The sequence below is a fragment of the Ceratotherium simum genome, chromosome 8 (assembly GCF_057802395.1).
Source record: "Ceratotherium simum simum isolate JZ-2026a chromosome 8, ASM5780239v1, whole genome shotgun sequence".
NCBI classification, from domain to species: Eukaryota; Metazoa; Chordata; class Mammalia; order Perissodactyla; family Rhinocerotidae; genus Ceratotherium; species Ceratotherium simum.
Window position 1 is genome coordinate 39604376 of NC_141907.1, and position 23009 is coordinate 39627384.

A 23009-nucleotide genomic window follows, 5' to 3' on the forward strand; every position below is an offset into this window, starting at 1 on the left:
GATAGAGGACTCGGAGATGAGGGCGATGAGAGTGGTTAGGGAATCTCTCTAGAGGTGGTGTAACTCAAATATCTCTGGTTTGTGGAATTTCAGGCTGTACATGGGTAATTCTTCACAGCACTATTTAAATATGTTCCCCCACATTAATTGGAAAGAAAACAGCAAGAACAGAAGCTCAGTAAACAACAGACTTCAACTTGCTCAAGAGATCAAGATTCTGAAATATATGAAAATGGTTTCCCAGATGGACACCTGGTCTCTATTGTCCCTTAAGAGTTTCTGGAGAACAGGGGAGTTCCCAGCTTCTCCCACCCCTCCCAAATTTATATCTCTTCTAGGAGACAGTAACCAGTACTCTGCTTCTTCCTCCCTCTATGAAGCTCACCAACCTCATGGGTAGACCTAAGGCTCAAGGCTTAGACTGGTCCAATCATTGCCCTTCAATAAAGAGGGCAACTTCCACAGACCAGAGAAGAGTCATAGCTACCTTATGTCAACTCGAGCTCCAGAGCTTAAACATCTGTCTCACTTCCCAACACCCAAGGAGGGGCAAACGTAACAAGTGGAGGAGTCACTTGGGTCATCTGAAATAACATGAAGAGCCAAAAAATTCTTACAGGTCATCTTTAAACACTATCACACATACTTATTTGTGTTTAAAATTTTTAACATTCATGGGCACGAACTTCAAGCATCAGACTTCTTTGCAAAAAGCAAATGTTTTCAATGTTTTGCTTCAATAAAGTTCCTTTGGCAATTTCAGCAAAGATCATACCAACTTATTTGAGATTATTTTAATTCAGACTTGAATGGTGAAATTAACTGAAATACAAACACTAGGTATTGGTCAATCCCTAAAAGTGTCTAAACTGAAAAACTTTAAATATTTCAATATAAATATTCCACAAATTTCAAATAGTAAGCTAATCAGCTTTTATAATGACACAAAGTAAATCAGAAAATAAGGCCATCACATTCACAATTTTATCTATGCCATTCTTAGTGGCTATTTATAACTTTTTCCATTCCTTCTCTAATTGGCTCAGATTGTAGCAAAAAGGACAACATGTACTGCTTTATTTCCCTCAGAATAAATCACTGTTAAGTATTTAGACCAAATTTAACTTCACTTTGACCTTAAAGAATTTGTTTCCTCTATCTTGTTTCATTCATTCCCCTTCCGCTCATCATGCAGCGGTTTCTGCAGCCTCCTCACGCCACTCATTCAGGGCAATGGGGACCCTGGGAACTGGAGGCACACATGGCTGTTTGAATCTGAGCACCATCAGCACCTCCAGCCTAGGCTGCCTCCCAACTCATCTCCCTCCCTGCATTTACCCTTGCTTCCTTAGTCTTTTCTCCACACAGCAGCCAGCAATCTTTAAAAAACAAAAATAACCACTCTGCCCATAAAACCTTCCAATGCTGCCCACTGCAACTAGAATAACACCCCAATTTCTTTTCTTTTTTTTTTTTTTTGTGAGGAAGATCAGCCCTGAGCTAACATCCGTGCTAATCCTCCTCTTTTTGCTGAGGAAGACGGGCTCTGAGCTAACATCTATTGCCAATCCCCTTCCTTTTTTTTTTCCCCAAAGCCCCAGTAGATAGTTGTATGTCATAGTTGCACATCCTTCTAGTTGCTGTATGTGGGACGCGACCTCAGCATGGCCGGAGAAGCGGTGAGTCAGTGCGCGCCTGGGATCCAAAGCCAGGCCGCCAGTAGCGGAGCACGCACACTTAACCGCTAAGCCACGGGGCCGGCCCGCCCAATTTCTTACCGTGGTCTATCAAGCACTGTATGAACTGGCCCGAGACTCTCTCTCCCTCTCATTCATTAAGCTCCAGCCACGCCAGCCCTTCTTTCTATTCCTGAGGCAGGCCAAGCTTCTCTCCAATTTAGGGACTTGGTACTTGCTGCTTTCTCTCCCTCATAGACTTTTCCCTCAGATCTTCAAATGAAGGCCATGCAGGTCACAGCTCAAATATCAGAGGGACTTTCCCAATCTAAAGTAGATAGTTGGGCCGGCCCCGTGGCTTGGCGGTTGGGTGCGTGCGCTCCACCGCTGGCAACCTGGGTTCGGATCCCGGGAGTGCACCGACGCACCGTTTCTCCAGCCGTGCTGGGGCCGCGACCCACGTGCAGCGGCTGGAAGGAGTGCAGCTTGATGTACGGCTATCTACTGGGGCTTTGGGGGAAAAAAATAAATAAATAAAAAATTAAAAAAAAAAAAATGACTTTCTTTAAAAAAAATAATAAAGTAGATAGTGCCCTTTCACCCTCACTTTCATCACTCTCTGTACCATTTCTCTTATTTTTTTTTCCTCCCCAAAGCCCCAGTGCATGGTTGCACATTCTAGTCGTAAGTCCTTCTAGTTCTTCTATGTGAGCTGCTGCCACAGCATGGCAACTGACAGACGAGTAGCACGGTTCTGTGACCAGGAAACAAACCCCAGCTGCCGAAGCAGTGAGAGCACCGAACTTTAACCACTAGACCATCAGGGCTAGCTCGCATCTCTCTTATTTTTTAACACTCCTTATTACACAAGAAATCATGCTCATTTTTTGTGTGTCTATTTCCTGCCTGCTCTATCCACTCCTTAGCAGCTCCCCGAGAGAGAAAGATCACCATTATCTCTAGTATGTACAAAGTATCTGTCACAGAGGAAACACATCTGTTGATTGAATAAATGAATGAACGGTTGTGTGACTTTGGTTAAATTAATTAAGCTCTGAGCAACTAGCCAAGCAAATAAAAAACAGCAAACAGTTTAATTTATATTCATTCAATCTTCTTCCTGCACTCACTAAATTTTTTCCCACAAATCAGAGAGAAAACTTAGCAAGGACAGAAGCCCAACAAACAGACATGAATTAGGCTTCAGGTTTGTTTAACAGGCCAACATTCTGAAATACATGAGAACAGCTTCCCAGGTAGACACCTAGTCATTATATTCTTCAATCTTCATTTTAGAGCAGAGTAAGGTAATGACTTGACTGTAGCAGCTCTAATTTAGAGCTTCTGAAGCACCAACACAGTAACTCTACCATTGGGAAAAGTTAAAAAAAAATCTAAAATAAAAGACAATGTTCATAAAGAAAGGAATGACTGCCCTTTAATTTTAGACACCAGCTAATACTTGATTAATGAGCCTGACATTAAAAACATAGGTTAAATTTAGCAAAATTTAAAAATCCTTCTTTGTACTTGTTTAAAAGATACTTCTACCACTTTTTAGACTTATCAATTACTATGTTTTGCACCAAGTTTTAGAGTTTTGTACACTAATGCCTAGCCTAAAATTATAGGCTCCTGAATATTTTAGATAATAGTAAATATTCTAGATTACAAATTTGGTATGAAAAATTTTAATGAAAACATTAATCATACAAAAATTAAATAGCAAAACCACTTAAAATAACTTACAATTCAAACAAGTTTGACTTACTGATATTTCTCTATCAGTTTGTTTTCATAAGAACTGATTATTTCCAGCCGAAATCCACTGATAGGATGATCACGGTAACAAGACATGAGAATAAAGTAAAGCTCCTAAGCCCTGTGCTCAGCACACAGTGCTCATAAATATTAGTTTTTCTTTTATTATTACTTTGAAAAGACACATATAAGTTTGACAAAACATGCCAACTTCAGTTAAGAGCTTCTTACACAAGAAATAGCCACATGTGAGGAATCTAGCCTGACATTTTTTGAAAACAATTATATTTTCCTCTGAGGAACACACTACATAAAAATTTATTTCAATAACTGATATAAATTCCTCACTAATAAACTGATTTCCAGAATCTAATTATATAGCTTCATGTTACAATTTAAGAGGTCTTTTAGAGAATCATTTTTTTAAAAAAGTAGAAAGTTACATAATCAAGAAAAGTACCTTTTAATAAGTAACCAAAACATTGTGAAATATTCCTCTCACTGCACATATGGCTCAGTTTCATCTTAATTTTGCAAAAAAAAATGTGGGTTTGAAATAGTAAATGAAACAACTATGTTAATACAAGACAGCACAATGAACCACTAACATGTTACTGTGCCACTAACTATGCCTTATGAAATACTTTACAATTTCAGTCATGCTTTTACTCTTAAACAATGTTATATTGCCACTTCTAGTATGCTCAATAAGATAAAGCTTAACATTCTATCCTTCTAATAACAGCTGGAAGACAATACGGAGATGAATGTGAATATATATCATGTTCTACAATATACACTTTCTAATATTCCAAATTTAACAACTTATCTAAATCCAATCTGAGGTATATTAACAGATCAAAACGTTTTAATCCACATCATAGGTTATGTACCACGCAAACACTAAAACTGCAATTGCACACATTGGAAGGAGATAGTATTTATATTTTTGCCATAGTGTTAGCTCAACTGCCACTTCATCTCTTTTCCTGTTCTTCTTCCGACGACCCTTCAGTCTGTTTTCAAAAGCTTCCAGTTCAGCCTAAATCAAAACAGTATCATTTTATTAAATTCAATATCTATATTGATTTGAAATTTTCCACTTAGATGAAAATAAATCAATTTGGAAAATGTTTTAATAGTAATGGTACATTACTATTATGTAATGGTACATAATAAATATGTTGACTTGATTTTTTTTACAAACCTTCTCTCCACTACTGATTATATTCAACAGATTCAGAGTTTAGATAAGAAAGGGAACTGGGGAGTAATAGAAGAGTATTGCAGTCTGTAGGCCTGACTTTGATACGAAATATAGAAAGGTGCCCTAAAATAAAGACATTAGTTTTATACTTCCACACCCTTAATTTACTGGGGCTCTACAATACACAATCTCCAGCACGTACTAAGAGATGCCCAACGAGAAGACACCTATAAGTCTAGTTTTTTACAATGCTGGTAATAAACGTTAATGGCTTGTATGGAAGAAATTCAAGTGAGTAAAGAGAAAAAAGTCACCAGAAACTGATTTTTCTCTTTACGAAATACATTAACATAGAGTAAAAATTCTTCAGGGGAAAAATTCTTCATGCTTTAAATCAAAATGACTATTTTAGAAAGCAGAATTATATAAAAACTGGTTCTAAAAAAGGATAAGTGAATGACACTCATTATAAAATGTGGATTTTTATTCCGCTAAGAACTTACTTATTAAACTTTAATACATGATAATGTAACATGATATACTATAGTGCACTGCTATTAACTAAAATGTGATAGTTATTAACTAAAATATATATGTAATATCCACGCAAGATTCTGTAAATGTTTATTTAATAGAAAGAAATATAAACTTCAGTTAAAATATCCATTACTTTGGCCATAAACCACATTTGAAGATGACCTAATCAGATACTTAGTGTGTGTGTAACACAAAGTGGCATTTTTCAATGAACCAAAATGTCAGAATATCGTCAAGTGGTTGTTGATATACAGAAAAAGGTCAAAATATAGTAAAAGCAACCAAACTTGAGAACTACTGACACAGTAAAATAACTGATGCTTTAATGATGACCCACGGTCATCAAGTGTAGCTTAAATTATGTTCTATATACTCTGTTTAAAAGGTCAGTAAATAGGGAATACATTTAAGATTTACATCCATAATGGTTTATAAGAAGGGGAGGGACCCTAAACTACTCTTTATAATTTATTCCCCCAGGATTTCGGACAACCCATGTTTTACTGTATTACCTCTGATAACTTATTTTGGGATATTAGGCAAATCAACTTTATAAACCATAAACCATCAGAGGTCATTTTGGCCACCTTTATTTGCTACATGAATTGTTTCTAATGTCCTCCCTCAAGTTATGCAAGTTTCAATGTCCTCACTCATAAAGGCAGAAGTTTAGCATATAACATACTCTGCTTGATAAGTATAAAGCATTTCAAAATGCAAATTGATAAATAATTACATGTCACTATCAGAAAGTTAAGCCACTCTTTGGAGTATATGATCAATACAGTATTTGAGCAAACAGGCGAGGTATCAGGAATATACTTGTTATTTAGATAATAACAAAGAAGAGATCATAATCCTGCATTTAAGAATCTAATGGGGACACACGGGCATGTATTATTACAGCAAATATATTGGTTAGTAAACAGCACTTATTTGTTACAGATAACCTGTAACTTAGTAAAATAGAACTCATATAGTTTTAGATGAGTGAAGACATGGGCTCCAGGAGACGCCTTAAAATGGAGGCCACCGCACCCCAACTCTCATCCACTGCCAACCAAAAGAAGAGATAAAACTTTTATGGCTGGAGAATGGATCAAATTGGCAAGGAAGTAAATTGGGACTATACAAAATATCTGGGAATATATGAGGTCTCATGCTTCTTCAGAGGTTCAGTATAACTGGATTGAAGTAAGTGAGTGGCTAATTTTTGTTCTGTGAGAACTATATTATTTTCTGCTCAGAATAGAAATGATTAGCTCCTAGTGTGTACTTGGAATATACCTTGTGGTTACATAAAAACTAACAACGATGCAAAGAGACGTAAATCTGGGTATTTTGTTCAGTTACCTGTTGTCTTCGTTTTTCCTCTTCAAGAACAGCTTTGGCTTCTGCTTCTTTTATCTGTTTATAGACATTTGAAAGTAAATTAACATTGTAATCATCAAATTTTATATAGAATTTTAACATTCTATATAACTTTATATTAACTCTTCCCACCAAGGCTCCACCAACCCAAAACAACTTTTGGGAGCTTTATATTGGAAAATATTTTTAAAAATGTAAATGTTATACTGAAAAGTATTCCCAACATACTAACAGATTAGGGGATGAGGGGAGGTGGAGTGTTATGTAAACATTTCAGCTTAACAACTAAAACAGATATTAGATCACAATGCAAAGAGTTAAAACAGTATAAACTGAAATACTTTTAAAACTAGATTTTTTTCTCTTGAGCTGCCATACTCAGAATCTATAATCAGTTATTAAATACCACTCTTTGTCTAGAGGTGAAATTGACCATTTGCCTCAAATGCCCTATCTGGAAGGGAATCCTTAGTTACAAACAGAATCAAGAGTTTATTCATTGTCTGGGTTAATGGAGGGAAATAGTGACACCAGATGGTAGCCCAAACGGCAAACAATCCCAAAACTTTATTTTGTATTATTTTAACCTCATTTTCGAGAAGCTTATACTAACATTAAGATGAACGACTATGTCCCATAGCACATACATTAACTGGTACAGAGGATGGAAAATCTAGTACACTAGACAATAAAAAGCACCCTAAGGATTCAAAATAGGCCTATAAAACTCAGCTTTTATTTCAAAAGCAAAAAAGATGACATTTTGATTTGTTTGTAATAAGCACATAAAGAAACGCACAAAATAAACAGGGAAAGGCCATTAGTACATTAAAAATATTTAACACAACATTACCTCAGATGCTTTCCGCTTCATTTCTCTGCATGTTATGTCACATTCTATTGAAATCTGATTTTCACGTACTTTGTTGCACTGCAATTCCTACAAATAAAATTTTTTTTAAATTTCAGATTTTAAAGATTTTTTTTCCATCAGTCTTAACTGTATGCAATAAAAAAGCAAAACTTCTCTAACAGCTTAAGGTTATGCATATTATTTAACAGTCATGTTCATTAATATTTAAGGATGATATGGTTACAAGTATTAAATGTCTTGGTTCAAAGAGTAATTACTACTTTATTTTCTCATAATTGCAAAAAAGCAAATACCATAAAATTAAAATCATCCATTTAATAATTATTTACTAAGTGCCACTATCAACTTAGCTTCAATTTTATTTTTATTCTTTATTTTTCTTTTTGTTTCTTGTTATTCTTCTAAAACTTCCAGGGAATAAAATGTTCGAGAGCAGTGCCATCCAAGGCAGCTTTCTGAGATAACAGGAATGTTCTCAATCCGCACTACTCGATAGAGTAGCACTAACCACATATGGCTACTGAGCACTCAAAACTGTGGCTAGTGAAATCGAGGAAATGAATGTTTAATATTATTTAATGTTAATTCATTAAAATTCAAACTTAAATAGCCATATGTGGCTAGCGGCTACCAAATCAGGCAGTGCAGTTCTACACAGTTTTCGGGAGAGCGACAAATTTTTCTCGCAAATAGTAAACCTTTTTTTAAAAAGTTTAGATGAAAATCATTCCAAAGCTTCTATTTGCACTTCACTGCCTCCTAATAAAATAATAAAAAACTGATCTACTCTTTTCTTGATGATGACATCAATACTATGATCAATTTGTGTACCATGCTATAATGAGTGGTCCTTATTTTAAACAGACTGATTTTGTAGATCTTTTACTGACATTTTATTCATTCCCTATTTCTTGCTGCCAGATGTCACTTTTGCTCTAAGTGTACTATCTATTTGTATTAATTTCTCCTTTCTTACCACAGCCTCAGATTCTAGTTTTTTAGTTCAAGTCTACCAGAGTTAAGAAATGAGATCATCAAAGCCTATGAGTAAAGTACATATATACCGTACTTTACTGAAAGCCCTTTATAGTGTGGAATTTTATTACTTAAAGGGATTTTCCTCCCCTTTAGTCTTCATTTTTGGCTGAGGTTGGTGATAAACACATGTCTTGTCCCCCAGGGATAGTCCAGAAAAAGGAAAAATAACATGAACACATATTAGAGGCAAAAATAAATATTGTGTGCTTGCAGACATTAAGTCTATCAGCCTGGAAGAAGAATCATACCTTTTCTCATTCAAAAGGCACTTACAGAGTGCCTATTACATGCCAAGCACTGTGTTAGAAACAGGGGACACAATAAGGAAAAGAGTATAATAATATGGTAAGTGCTAAACTAATAATAATAATAGTAGCTACTATTTATTGAATATAGCAGTCATTGTGCTAAATGCTATATAAGCATTACCTCTTTTATTCCCTTCAATAAATCTATGTATAAACTCTATTCTGTAGATGAGGAAACAAGGTTACAGATGTCCCTAGAATCACAAAGCTCTTAGTCATAAGCCTAATACAAAGAAAGCCAAGAGGAAGGAGCACCTAAGTCTTTCCAAGAGAGTCAGGGAAAGGACAACCTTCCCAAACAAGAAAACGCTTACACTGAGTATTAGCAGGATTCTAGTAAGCAGAGCAGTAAAGGAAAAAAAACATTGTATTTTGCATAGAAGAAGGAATATTTATATTGCCACAGATTAAAGGAGAGTATAACATATCTGCTAGGACCCTTAAGTAACAGATTCACAGAGATGACTACTCAAAGACGAAATTGAACGAGCAGGCAAAAGTAATGTCATAGATTCCCTCGTATGCCAAGTCTATATATACATACACGTTTCTTAGAAAATGCATATTGTCTTCCCATGAATGATGAAGAACTATTGAAGAACTCAGATATAGTGAAGTATTATGATTAGAGGCAAGGAAATCTTTTATCAAGCTGTTGTTAAAATCCAAGAATGAGCTGTTGCCAAAGTTCTAATGAGTGGCAAACTGCACTTGGACAATAACATGAGATTTAAGAGAAAACTTAAGAGACATCTCAGATTAAAAGTAGCTTGACTAAGTATTGCTTTTCATGTAAAGGTGGTCCAATTTAAATACCTAAAACTTAGGGATTCAACTCCAGAAGAGGTCAAGCCTACAAATTTAAATTCAGAAGTTATCTACCCTAGGTAATGACAGTAGGAGCTGTGAAATAAATGAAAAGATCCTCAATAAAAGCAAAGATTCTCAATAAATATTTGTTGAATGGATAAATAAAAGAGTGAATTTAAAGAGAAGAAAAGAGACTAGCTTTAGGGAATAACCATAAGAATAGGAGGAAAAAAATGGAGTTACAACTCTGAGATAGGGAAAATCAGAGGTCAAGAAAGAAGAAAGCTTCAAAGGAGTCAACAGTGTCAACAGGGAAATCAAGGAAAAGGAAAACTGGAAAAAGACCGTTTAGCCACTGACATTTGAGAATTCAGTAAGACTCTTCCTTCATAAGTTTTGCCGAATGGTATGCAGTTTGTTTCCATTGAGCTTTCCAATGGTTAGTTTTTGCCCTTTTATTCCTCCTTTACAGCTATTTTATCTTAAACTGAGTTCTCTCCAAGTCTGAATGTTATTTTATAATTTTATAAAGGCTGTGCATGTGAGGAATTTTCAAGGCAACATTTTCAAAACATAATACTGATGGCAAAAAACAATTTCATAAGAGCAACAAAGGTTAATTTCAGACCATTTCTTAAACCATGAAACTCATTTTATTACTCACATTGTGTTCCTTGTACAAAGGCCTCAAATCTAGAGCGTATTGATTCTATCCAAAAAAGGGCACTGAACTTAGTTCCAACATAAAATAATCTTTTACTATTAAATTGCAGAAAACTAAATTGCCAAAGCTGATTTTTAAAATAAGCATTTACAGAAATAGATGGGCTAAAAAGATTCTCAGACGGGATAAAAAGATTCTAAGAAATAATACCTTAAAATTAAAAGGAAAAAAATAAAGCCAAAGAACTGTCAAAATACAGACCAAAAAAAAATTTACATGGAAAAGTATTTTTAATAAGTTAAAATATTTACCTTTTTTATTCTTTTACAAGGACATCTAAGTTTTACCTTCTGGTTGCAATTAAAGGGACATTCACCAGGATGGCACATCTCTTTGCATCTATGACCACAAGGAAGCTAAAATAAAACCAAAAAAAAGCAATTATATATTTATATTTTAGTCATACTCCACCTCCCCTCCCCCCCAGCAACTATTTTAAGAAAAAGTCCATCATAATAGGGTCAATCAATCCTGGATAACTGGCTAATTTTCAACTTTTTTCTTAGATATAAATGACCTTAATTATACAGAAATTATAGAGCAATAATGGAAACTCTAAAACATTTATCCTTGCCACTATATATTAAAACATTATTATATAGGTGGCCAAACCAACTCAGTAATTGCCATGAGTATGTTCTGCTTGTCTTTAATTATTTACTATCTTCTTATCCCAGTCAAGCTTTCAGATGACACATTCCTTGCTTCTTTCTATTCAAATCTTATCCAAACTTCAAGACATGGCTTAAATCACCATAAAAGCATATGAGTTTGCCTACATTTGAATAAATAATAGTAATTATGAATCTATTTCTAAACTGCTGTGAATTGCTTGTACTGTCTTTAACTTAAAAAAAATTTTTTAGGCACTTCATATATTTCTGTCTCTCCAACCAGAATGTAAATAAGACATCACTGGTCAGTGGTTAAGTTCCAAAGTCAGATTGCCTGAATCACAGATGCCCTGTTTACTAACTATGGGACCTTGGGCAAGTTACCTCATTTTTCTGTGCTTCATATAGAAAACTGGGAAGAGTAATTGTACTCTTGTACAAATTACTTGTACTCTAATTGTACAAAGCTGTTGTAAGGATTAAATGTACTCGATATAGTTAACTGTTATAATAAAAGTCATTATAAGTTAGTTGAGGGCAATGGTCTTACATTTCTTTGTCTCTCTCATAATCACTAACAAAGATAACTTACAAATAGTGGACACCTCAATAAACATTCGAATTCTCCAAATTCTGATCTTTATGATTCACCAGAATGATCCTTCAAACTATTAACTCCATTCAATTTAAAAAATTCAGAATCCTTTTCCATTGTCTTGAGTCTCTCTCTGATGTGCAACTAAGTTTCTTGCTCTTTAATTTTTAGCTGAGACATTCACACCAAACTAAATTTGGATCACTCACATTGTGCATTTTCACTAATCCTATCAGAGGGCAGAGTGGTGCTAGAACGTGTTTCACATTAGGCATTCCTGGACCACTTCAGTTCTGTTCTTCCCTAAAGCTAATACTAGGCCCTGAACAATGCTTCACAAGCTCAATATGTATTCATTATAAATACTTGTCTAGCAGTGGTTGTTTCAAGCCTCTGTTATTACTTAAGTTCACTCTCACCTTCATTCCGGCCAGTGCCTCTAGCCTGACTTCATAAAGGAGACAAGCATTTGGAATTAGCTCACCACCATCCTCTCTTCCCCTCAAAATATGTCTCCATAGCCTCTCATTCTTTCCTTAATCTGTGAGGCAATTACATCAGCCATATTCTCTAAAAGTAACTAACCACTCTACTTTAGCTTTGAATTAATGATGCTAAAGGGGAAAGCGAACAGGGAAGCACATCAGAATCAATAAAGGCAGATGTTTTTGAAATTACACAGAATCATGGTTATAGTGTGGCCTCTTACTAATCAATGTACTATCTCTTCAATGTGTTGGGGGTTGACAAAATGTTAAAAACCATTGGTCTACTGGAGAGTATTATGTTAAGTGACATAAGCCAGACAGAGAAAGACAAACACCATATGATTTCACTCACATGTGGAAGATAAACGAACACACGGACAGAGAGAACAGTCTGATGGTTACCAGGAGGAAGGGGGTTGGCGTGTGGGCACAAGGGGTGAAGGGGTGCATTTTTGTGATGACTGACAAATAATAACATACAACTGAAATTTCACAATGTTATAAACTATTATGACATAAAAAAAAAAAAACACTGGTCTAGATGTTATATCTTTCTGCCTCTTAAAAGACCTCATGCTCATGCTTCACAATTTCACCAACATCTTATTTATTTATTTATTTATTTCTGTGAGGAAGATCAGCCCTGAGCTAACATCCATGCTAATCCTCCTCTTTTTGCTGAGGAAGACCAGCTCTGAACTAACATCTATTGCCAATCCTCCTCCTTATTTTTTTCCCCCAAAGCCCCAGTAGATAGTTGTATGTCACAGTTGCACATCCTTATAGTTGCTGCATGTGGGACGCGGCCTCAGCATGGCCGGAGAAGCGGTGCCTCAGTGCACGCCCGGGATCCGAACCCGGGCCGCCAGTAGCAGAACGTGGGCACTTAACCGCTAAGCCACGGGGCCGGCCCCTCACCAACATCTTACAAGTCTCCCTTTTCTCTGGCTGGGTCTTCTGCCTTTAAAATGTATCTCTTTTCTCTAAATCCTTCATTTGATCCTGTCACCGTATCTAACTATAATTCCATGAATCTCCTTGCCTTTCACATACAGTGCTGGTAGAAGTTGTAGAAGACACAAACTGGGATGGCTGCCTGGTTCACCACAATTCCCTCAGGAGCCATGGCCACGGCTATGCTACCTGTTCCAGTTCCATGTCTGTTACTGCCTGTGCCAAGGGAGACCCTGGGCCCAGGTGGGCCAATCAGATTTTTCTCTCCTGATAATCCGAAAACTAGAAAGGGAGAGGTGGTGGTCTGAACAGAGTCATCTCACTACAGAGCCCCCTGAGCTCCCGCTGCCAAGCCCCCTGGGGCTGCCCAGATCCTGCCCTGACAGAAGTTTGGCTGTATGGCATTTCCTTTAGAATCTGTGAACTGTCCTCCAATATCCTCCAAATATGTCTTTGTTTTGCAATAAGTTAGCCAAAACTGACTTCTGTAGCTTGAAAGTAGAACTGAAATTCATCCAGAAGTATACAGCACGGGCATCCAACATATGTCCCAAAAGCAAAAGTAACATCATTAGTTCTGAAAAAGTATTCAAACTCACTAGTAATCAGGAAAATGTAAATTAAAATCACAAGATGCCATAAGATAGGGAAAAATAAAAAATTTTGACAATACCAAATGTTGGCAAGGATGTGAAACAACAGGAACTTTAAAATATTGATGGTAAATTAGAAAATTTACTGATTATAAACTGGTATAACCATTTTAGAAATCAATATGACATTATTTATTAAAGTTGAAATTATACATTACCTACGACCAAGCAATTGCACTACTATATGCCTAGAGAAATCTGTGTACACATATACCAGGAGGCACAAATAAGAATGTTTACAGCAGTATTTTTGATAGCAACTCAAATTGGAAACAAACAAATGTCTACCCACAGTAAAAGAAACAACAGTATATGATGGAATAAATGGACTACAGCCATATGGAATAAAAATGACAAACAAATATACAGAAAACTAAGCAAGTCACAAAAGTTCATACTTTTGAACTCTTAATATAAAATTAGGCAAACAATCAATATTGTTTCCAGATACACATATAGGTAGTAAAAACTATAATAAAACCAAGGAAATAATTACTGTAAAAGGCAGACGGTGGTAACATACAGGATAAAGGGAGGGAAATGTAGTCAGACAGGGACTTTAGTAGGCTTTAGAAATGCAGCAATGCTTTATTTTTTGACCTGGGAGGAGTTAAACGGTGTTCACTTTTTAACTATTTGTTAAACTGTACATATGTGTTATGTTCTTTTCAGTATGTGATATTTCATTGTTTAAAAAAATCAAATCACACGACCATTTCCCTATTAGATGTACAAGTATGTGTTACATCAAAAGCCAGGTTATATCCTAAAAGAGCAGAAAAACAGTCACAAAGAAAACTGATTAAAATGCATAATATATAACAACTGTATTTTCATTATAGATTTCATAGCAAAAGCAGAGGTTTTTCTAAAACATCTGACCCTGATGTTCATTTAAAGAAGAGTGGCTCTACCCTTTCTACTCAAAGTGAGATTGTTTTCTTCTACCCTGCTCAGCCCTTAACATCATTCTGCTAGCACTTTGGTAAGTCATATCAAATGGCTTACCGATAACTATTTTAATTCCAATAATTTAAAAAGCTCTCTTTAAAAATAATTAAAGAAAGCTTGCAAAACAATATTGTGTGGATAAATATCCATACCATCATAAACCATAGCTATACATATATAGCACTTAGCATATACTAAGAACTTTACATGTTATTAACTCATTTAAGACTCAGACAACACTCTGTAGTGGGTATTATTATTGCCTCCATTTCATATACAAACAATTTGAATTACAGAGAGGTTAAATAATTTGCCCAATAAAAAGTAGAAAAGCTTGCATGGGAATGATAAAACTAAATTCAGGAAAAAATTTTAAAAGTAGAAATGTATATGTGAAGCACACTTTAAAGTTGGAGTTCTTAATGGTATCTTGATATTTTCTTTTAGTTAAATTCAAACCTAATTAAAGAGTCCAGAAGACACACAGACTGTGTATCAGACTAGTGGAGCTGGAATGATATATCTATGCTATTCCCACAGTTCACTCTCATTCATGTTCCATGAACACTACCAATTGCCTAATATGTACACCAGGGAACCAGGGACTGGATATAAAGATAAACATGACACAGTCCCTGCCCACAAGAAATCCACAGTATGGGGAGGGGACGAGAAGGTAAACACTAATTTATCAGTACATTAGAATTTATCAGAATCCCACACCTTAATTCGGAGTACAAGATATCTACTGCAGATTACAGTGACATATTTCTTGGCTGATCCTAAGTATGACTTGATTCTGTAGACTAGTGGTTCTCAAAGTGTGGTCCCAGACTAACAGTATCACCATTACAGAAGAGCTTATTAGAAATGCAATTCTTGGGCCACACTCTAAGCCCACAAAATCAGAAACTCTAGGGTAGGGCCCATTAATGTTTTAACAAGCCCTTGAAGTAATTCTGACGCGCACTAGAGTTTGAGAAGACTGCTGTAGCCTTACCAACGTCAAGGGGCCATAAACTAGGATGAGTTCTATTAGATACAATGAAATTCCCCTGTCCATTCCTAGGTTGTTCCAAACTATAACAGCCATTTGGATTGTTCCCAGCCTACAGACATATTTTTCAAGAAAGTGCAAGAAGACTCTAGCAATACCAGGGGTTCCAGAATGGCCTAGAATCCAAAATCACTAGCATAGATAAATTTTTAAATAAACAGAGCCCACTCATCTAGTCCCACCAAACGTCATAACAGCATCACAACTGAATCACAGCCAAGGCAACGCTAAATTGCAAATTAGCAATCCTTGAATTAAATTATCTTATTTCTAACTACAACATCACACCAAGTTACTGTGTCAGATTAAAAATAAAACATTCTCAACTACTTATTACTCCGATCCGAATTTGGACAGAAAAAAATTTATTTTAACAAGGGAAAACTCAGGATTTGAAGAACTCAGAAAATTAAATTTGAAATATCCCATGCCCCTAGTTTTACTTATATTAACAAAGACAGGATTACTAAAATAATCATTTATTGATTGAAATGGTCTCCTTTTTATAATCTTACATAAAATTTGAAATTCCCAGGTTCTCATTCCAACAGTTCTTAAAAAGAAATCCATCAAAAGTGTCCAAAGTTTTAGCTAAAAGGAAATGTGTATTATTCACAAAAAGGCATATCACGCATTGATTTCTGTTTTTATTTAACCAAAGAGACTGACTACTATATTTAAGACTGTTGTCATCTCTTCCCGACTCTAAATAGGATAAGAAACACTTAGATAACTGAATAAAGGCCAAGAATTAAAAGAAAAGAGGTACTATTAGTACATCTATAAATCAAAAGGATTCCTTTATAAATGTCCACCCAAATCAAACCATTGTTACCACCTTACCAACAGCAAAAGAAGGAGTACCCCCACTTTTAGACTGGCCAAATACAGATGAACAACTTCGGTTTCTCAAAATATTGTCATGATAAATCACTAGTGAGTTTTTACCTTTCTACTCTGAACAATTTTTTGAAACCACTTTTGATAATTTTAGTTTGAATACAATGCATACACAAACATTAGAATCTTTAAAAACAAAACTTTATATTATATGAATGCTTTATACTAATTAATTCAAAATAACGAACTTTAAAGTTCACACACACAGACACATTTGTTTTTTTAATAACCTACTACGGATTTACTGTCTAACTGCCCATGACCCACTAGAGTTCTTGTTCTATCTATATTTTAAATCTGATTCACATTTTGGGTGGGTAAGCATTAGGCCAATACTTTACTGTATAAAGTATACAAGCTAGCTTTAAAACTCGACAAAAAAAATCTTCTAACGGTCATTCCTAGCCTTAATATCCCCAAATTTCATAAAGAGATGTCATCTACCCTAATTATATGTATTACATTTTTACAGCTATCAATCACATTTTTCTTTCTGGACCCACATTTCCAGTGAAAGACCTGAAATAGGAAGACCAAACAAGAAAAGAGAAAATCCAAGAGAAACAATGCCCAAGAAATACAACTTAAAAGATTCTATTAAAGCTTACCTCTTTAGGGCATTGATTTTTGCAACAACCGAGAAGGTTCTTTTCATTCTCATCAGCTGTGGTTATTCTTCTAAAAATAGGAGAGGAAGTTTTGATGACATTCAAACCAAAGTGCATTTTATGGCATAACTTTCCAAAAATATTTCACAATCTCAAACATATCCATAAAATTATCATATTTCACTTTTTCTTGAGAAATTTTTTTTTTTTTGGTGAGGAAGATCAGCCCTGACCTAACATCCATGCTAATCCTCCTCTTTTTGCTGAGGAAGACCGGCTCTGAGCTAACATCTATTGCCAATCCTCCTCCTTTTTTTTCCCCAAAGCCCCAGAAGATAGTTGTATGTCATAGTTGCACATCCTTCTAGTTGCTGTATGTGGGACGCGGCCTCAGCATGGCCGGAGAAGTGGTGCGTTGGTGCGCGCCCGGGATCTGAACCCAGGCTGCCAGTAGCGGAGCATGCACACTTAACCGCTAAGCCATGGGGCCGGCCGGAGAAATATTTTAATTGTGTCTCTGTGACAATTATCTTCAAATTACTTAACTGTTCTGATAAATCAAGCCATCCAGCCCTTTATCAATTACCAACAAAATAAATGCCCAAAGGGCATTTAGAAGTACAAAGGGCATGCAAGAAGTACGAAACATACACGAAATCTCGTCTGTGCCTGGCCTCTCTTTAATAGTTCCTGTCTATCTTTCCCTATAGATTAATCATTATTCATAATCATAATTCTTCTTAAAGCCTCTACATAAAAGATTAAAAACTAGTGGTTTAAGATATTACTTCAAATTGAAGAATTTAGGGTATTCAGTGGGAAATGAAGTAAGCTTATTAGAAAAGCCTTTTTCAGTTGTTTTTGGATAAGCTATCTGTTAATGTTAGAAATTCATTCATTTTAGATTAGATCATTTAAGATCAGTCTGCGCTTTTATCTCTGACCTAGTAGGTAATTCAGAAAAAGTCACAAACACCAAGGAATAAAACTACTTTCCAATAGGTAGTTGATCAGACCCACCACAGACAGTGCATGAGTCAGCAACTAGTGACAATCTAAAAACCCCTATCACAGGATCTCCCACTCCTCTTCCCCGTTACCTTTCTTCTCTTTCCTTTCTAGTTTCTTTTCCTGCTTTTTCTATTTCCCTTCACAAGACATAATTGCCAAAATATACCATAAGTTTAGCCACACTAACATCAAAACTATCATCTTAAGTATTTGTATCAAATTAGCTATAAATGTACTCTAAGATAACACACAATTTTCTCGGCAAAATTTCACTTAACAATCAGAAATTTCTTTATGCTGGCTGTACTAAAAGTTGTGTATTTTCATTCCTACAAGTTGAACTTAAGATTAAAAGTTACTATCATTTTGTTCCTGTTACTCTATAATTAGGAATACTACTTTTCAACGCCTGTATCTTTTATATCTAATTTCTATAACACAAATTTACATGAAGCAGAAAAGGACTAAAAGGAAAAGATGACTTATGAAATAATTTACTGAATTAAAGCAAATGAAATTATCAGAACAAATACTGAGGCTGAAGAATTCTGTATAAAAACATACACTTTAAATATGTATTCAAGAAAAGGAAAAAGGAACTCTGGACAGGTGAGGTAATGCAAGCCACTCAATCCAAATGTATCCACACATCCCCGCAAAAACCCCTTCAGCTCATTAATAACAAATAAAACCACTCAAATCCTGTGACCTCAGCATAATTAGAAGATACAAATTTCTACAAAGTTCAAATTACCCTTAAGTAGAAAAATAAATATCAATTCCCAGCAGAGCTATTTCTCAAGCTCCCACAGTAAGTATTTTCAGAGAGCTAGTGAAGTTTTGGAAAAACTTTTGGACTGAGCTAAAATCAGAAAAAGAAAGCCCACCCTAAGTGGGAATACTAAAACCTGAAAAGGTTTTAGTAGATCAGAGCACTAGCTAAAGGGCAGAGACTGCCAGTCTGGGAAAGGCAACACTCTGGGAAGAAGAAGGTGAAAAGAGAAAGGCAGCCTTTGCAGACAACATGAAGAAGGGACAAAGAAGTGAGAGGGGGATATTTAGGACCCTGTAAGACCAAACAAAACAACCTCTTTTTGTCAGTATCCCCCATTAATGAAGCAAAATTGCGCTCTTAACTCTCCGTACAAAACTTCTAAGCTATTATAATTTTAACATTTTATTTTTAAAATTTCAACAAAGTAATTTTAATATTTAAAAAGAATGAAATTTGACTTTTTCAATTAAACAAAGCATGAGTCTAGAGTATAAGTGGCAAAAACAAATTTAAGATAATATTAACAAACATTTTTCAAGAAGTATTTATGCTTAAAAAATCAGAAATAAAGTCATATTCCCTAATTTAACTTGAGTAAAATATCCTTACAAAAAGTCCACTTTACAGACTTGCATGAAATGGAGATGAACAAGTTAGGTAAATTATGTTAGATAATGATTAAATAGAAAAAAAAATGGAAATTTTTTTCCCTCCACATAATCCACAAGCAAAAATTTGCATTTTTTTAAGTAAGGAAAATATAGAGGTCATACCCTAGTATGATAAATGCCGTAACAGCAACATTTGCAATAAACAAAACCCTACCTTTTAAATCCATAATTTAAAAATTATGCCTAAGTAACTATGTGCAAGCCAATTTTCAATCCAACAAAATTCTAGTTTGACACTGTTATCTGAACAATCTGTTGTAGGAGTGTTTCTCCTATTTTTTTAAAAGCAGTGATATGACTTTTTTCCTAACAAAATCTTATACAGAATCCCCAAATGGAAAAAAGCAGAAATGCCCTGGTTGAAATCAAGGTGAAATATCTAGAAGGTGAAGTATTCTGTATTTCTTCCTTCCAGGTCTCTACCGGAAAATCTGGGCCTCCAGAGTCTAAAGACCACTATTGAAAATCATTTCTTAAAGTAACTATAAAGGGTCCTGAATTATAAAAATATACCAATTAAAATTATTTTAGTAAAATAAGAATATTTCTTAGTCCACTTACCTACATTCCACATACAGGCTTGTGATCTTACAGTGACATTTTATTCTAAGCATCTGAACACAAGGAGGACATTCTCCAGGGTGACATGGCAAAACACATGGATGAGGACACCCTGGTGGCCGTGATTTAGAGCACCCTTCTTCACAATGAAGGCATTCTGGGCCAGCCTGATAAATAGCAAGGAAATAAATCACGTAAGTACAGAAGTCTAACATTTCTCTATGTTAAAGTTATAAAATTTATATATCCCATTAAAAGAAAGTATTCTGCAGTTCTTAGAAATACAGTTAATAAAACGGTGCATGCTTTCACTCACTTTAAAAATATTCAGGGGGCCAGCCCTGTGGTATAGTGGTTAAGTTTGGCACGCTCTGCTTTAGCGGCCCGGGTTCACAGGTTCACATCCCGGGCATGGACCCACACCACTTGTCAGCCATGCTGTGGCTGTGCCCCACATACAAAATAGAGGAAGATTGGCCCAGATGTTAGCTCAGGGCTAATCTTCCTCAAAGCTAAAAAAGAGGAAGACTGGCAACAGATGTTAGCTTAGGGCAACTCATCCTCAGAAAAAACAAATTCAAAATGAAAAACAGCAAGATAACCAATATGACCCTTATTCACAAAGATTTTGTCTAAAAACTTCATTAAATCAAACTGCCTCACCTTTAAAATGGACTTGATTATATGAAGTATCCCTACTAAAAATGTAAATTACTTCCTGAAGAATAGTCAGTGGCAGGAAAAAAACAGTAAACATTATCAATTCATTTCCATCCAATAAGTACCATCATGAAACCAAAGAAATCAACACAGTTAACACATAAATAAAAATTCCCCAAGTATTAAATGTTCTGAAGATATTAATCTCATCTTGCCCAAGAGAAACACATACAGAGGGAAAAAGGAGAATAACCAGCAGTTTAACTCATTTTTTAATGCACTTCAATGAACCAAAATTAAATTACATTTACAAATAAATGAACCTCAATGTAACTTAATAAGGCACCTCTCTGCTTTAATAATTTAAATTAGTATCTATCTACTAAAGAAGGTTAAGTTTTTATTGCAGGATATTGTTTATAAAATAAACAATTCTTCATTAAGCACACTTGCTAATATTATAATAATTGCCTATAGAATGGAAGCCTAGGAAAAACATTATTTTAAAAATAGAATTTAATATTATTTAAAACTTGATTAGCCACATTTGCTTTACCTTGTAAAATGGCAATTTTAGAGATCTTTGAATGGCTGATTTCTCATATGCTTGTAAAATGCTTTTACGGAATTTCACACATACACACACACACCCCACATCTGTGATGCTATTTACCTTACTTCCAATAAAAGATTAGGAATTTATTAAAATTGTGAACATCGTCTATCATACGTGTCAAGTTTAAAAAATAGCTGAGAGCAAATGCTCCAGACTAGGTTCTAGACAGATATGAATGGACAGAAGTGGAGGTGATATTGCTACCTACTATCAACAAAGATACATAATTTCTGTATTTTTATCATAAAATCAAATCCTATGTAGTAACACTGTCACCGACTAATTGCCCCAAGGAACTCAAGAGTGGGTTTGGAAGCACTTAACTGTTTAAGAGATGCAATCACCAACCACCCTGAACCAGACCAAGCTCCACCACAAGAGTGATGCCTATGACTTTTGCCTCATTTTTAAGGCTAAGATCTCCTCTCTGGGAGGAGCTTAGGCCTTATTACCATAACCTGCAGTGTATGTGGAAGCATGTTTTCCAACTGAGCATGCGCAAGCGAATACTCACCTCTCCCTTTTGAATATTCATTCCCCATCCGAAATAAAAGGGCCCTGCTTCCCTTTGTTCAGCGACAGCCACGACTTTGGAAATGATTCTGCGTGGCCTCCTATTTACTGCAAATAAGTTCTACTTTGTGTGACAACTACTTCTGGTTGAGAGTCTGATTTTAACTCTGCCAGGAGGCAGACCTACCTTTGGTTTGGTAACAACACAGGTACAATATGTAAAGAGTAACACATTAAAAGGCATATTATTATGTGCTAGCACAAAGATATAAAGCCATATACTCCAAGCTGTTAAAGTTAGTTCTCTTAGGAAAGCCAAGGAAGGAGAAGGGATGAGGCAAGAAAGAAAAAAGAAGACGTTATAACAAAATGGAAAAATATTTATGGCATAATTGTTGAACAAAACGTTTCAAGCACACTATAAGCATATATACATTCAACCTAAGGACACTACCTTGTTTTTGCCAGTGCAGGCATCAATTTCAGTTACTTTGTGGCATTCTTTCATACATGTATGATTCTGACAATCTAGGGTTCGTCCACAAACTCGCTTACAAGAGTAGGGTCCTACAGCATGGCATGGTAGTGGACTCACCTTAAAAAAAAGCAAAATCAGTACAACACACACACACACAAGACGTTCTGGACCCATGTTTCCAAAATGACTTCGTTTTGAGAACAACTTTCACAAAGGTCTAATACATTTTCACTAATAATAGTTATTATCAAAACCAAAGTAATCTATCAAAAAACCCAAAAAATGAATGCCAACAAGCAAAACATTCTATTCCTAAAAGGGAATTCAATATAATGATTCTGTAGTGAATGCAAATATACACTGACTAATTCTCAAATTAAAGCACTATATATAACATTAGTAGACAAACTCTTGCCTTTATAACACTAAAATAACAAAACTTTGACTTTATTTCTAACAATCCTAATAGAGAAGAGGTAGAGATTACAAGCTTTACTTAAAACTTGTGCCTATAACTCACCTCATGCTTCCCAAGACATTCCCTGCAAGAAAAAAATAAAATAAAATGAAAATATTATAAATTCTTCAAAAATAATAC

At 35.2% G+C, this 23009-nt stretch overlaps 1 protein-coding gene across 3 annotated transcripts in view; it reads right to left on the reverse strand.

The window, feature by feature from the left end:
• Window positions 1-2751: 2751 nt before the first annotated feature.
• NFXL1 (nuclear transcription factor, X-box binding like 1) overlaps window positions 2752-23009 on the reverse strand; it is a 53738-nt gene continuing 33480 nt past the window's right edge. For all 3 annotated transcript variants that reach the window (XM_004419039.2, XM_087434269.1, XM_087434268.1), the window contains exons 16-23: window positions 22932-22953; window positions 22388-22528; window positions 20145-20311; window positions 17127-17196; window positions 10558-10662; window positions 7406-7492; window positions 6535-6588; window positions 2752-4479 (exon numbers count right to left, since the gene is read on the reverse strand). In XM_004419039.2, the coding sequence (XP_004419096.1) occupies window positions 4306-4479; window positions 6535-6588; window positions 7406-7492; window positions 10558-10662; window positions 17127-17196; window positions 20145-20311; window positions 22388-22528; window positions 22932-22953 (820 nt within the window). In that variant the 3' untranslated portion in view covers window positions 2752-4305. The remainder of the gene's footprint in view (window positions 4480-6534; window positions 6589-7405; window positions 7493-10557; window positions 10663-17126; window positions 17197-20144; window positions 20312-22387; window positions 22529-22931; window positions 22954-23009) is intronic.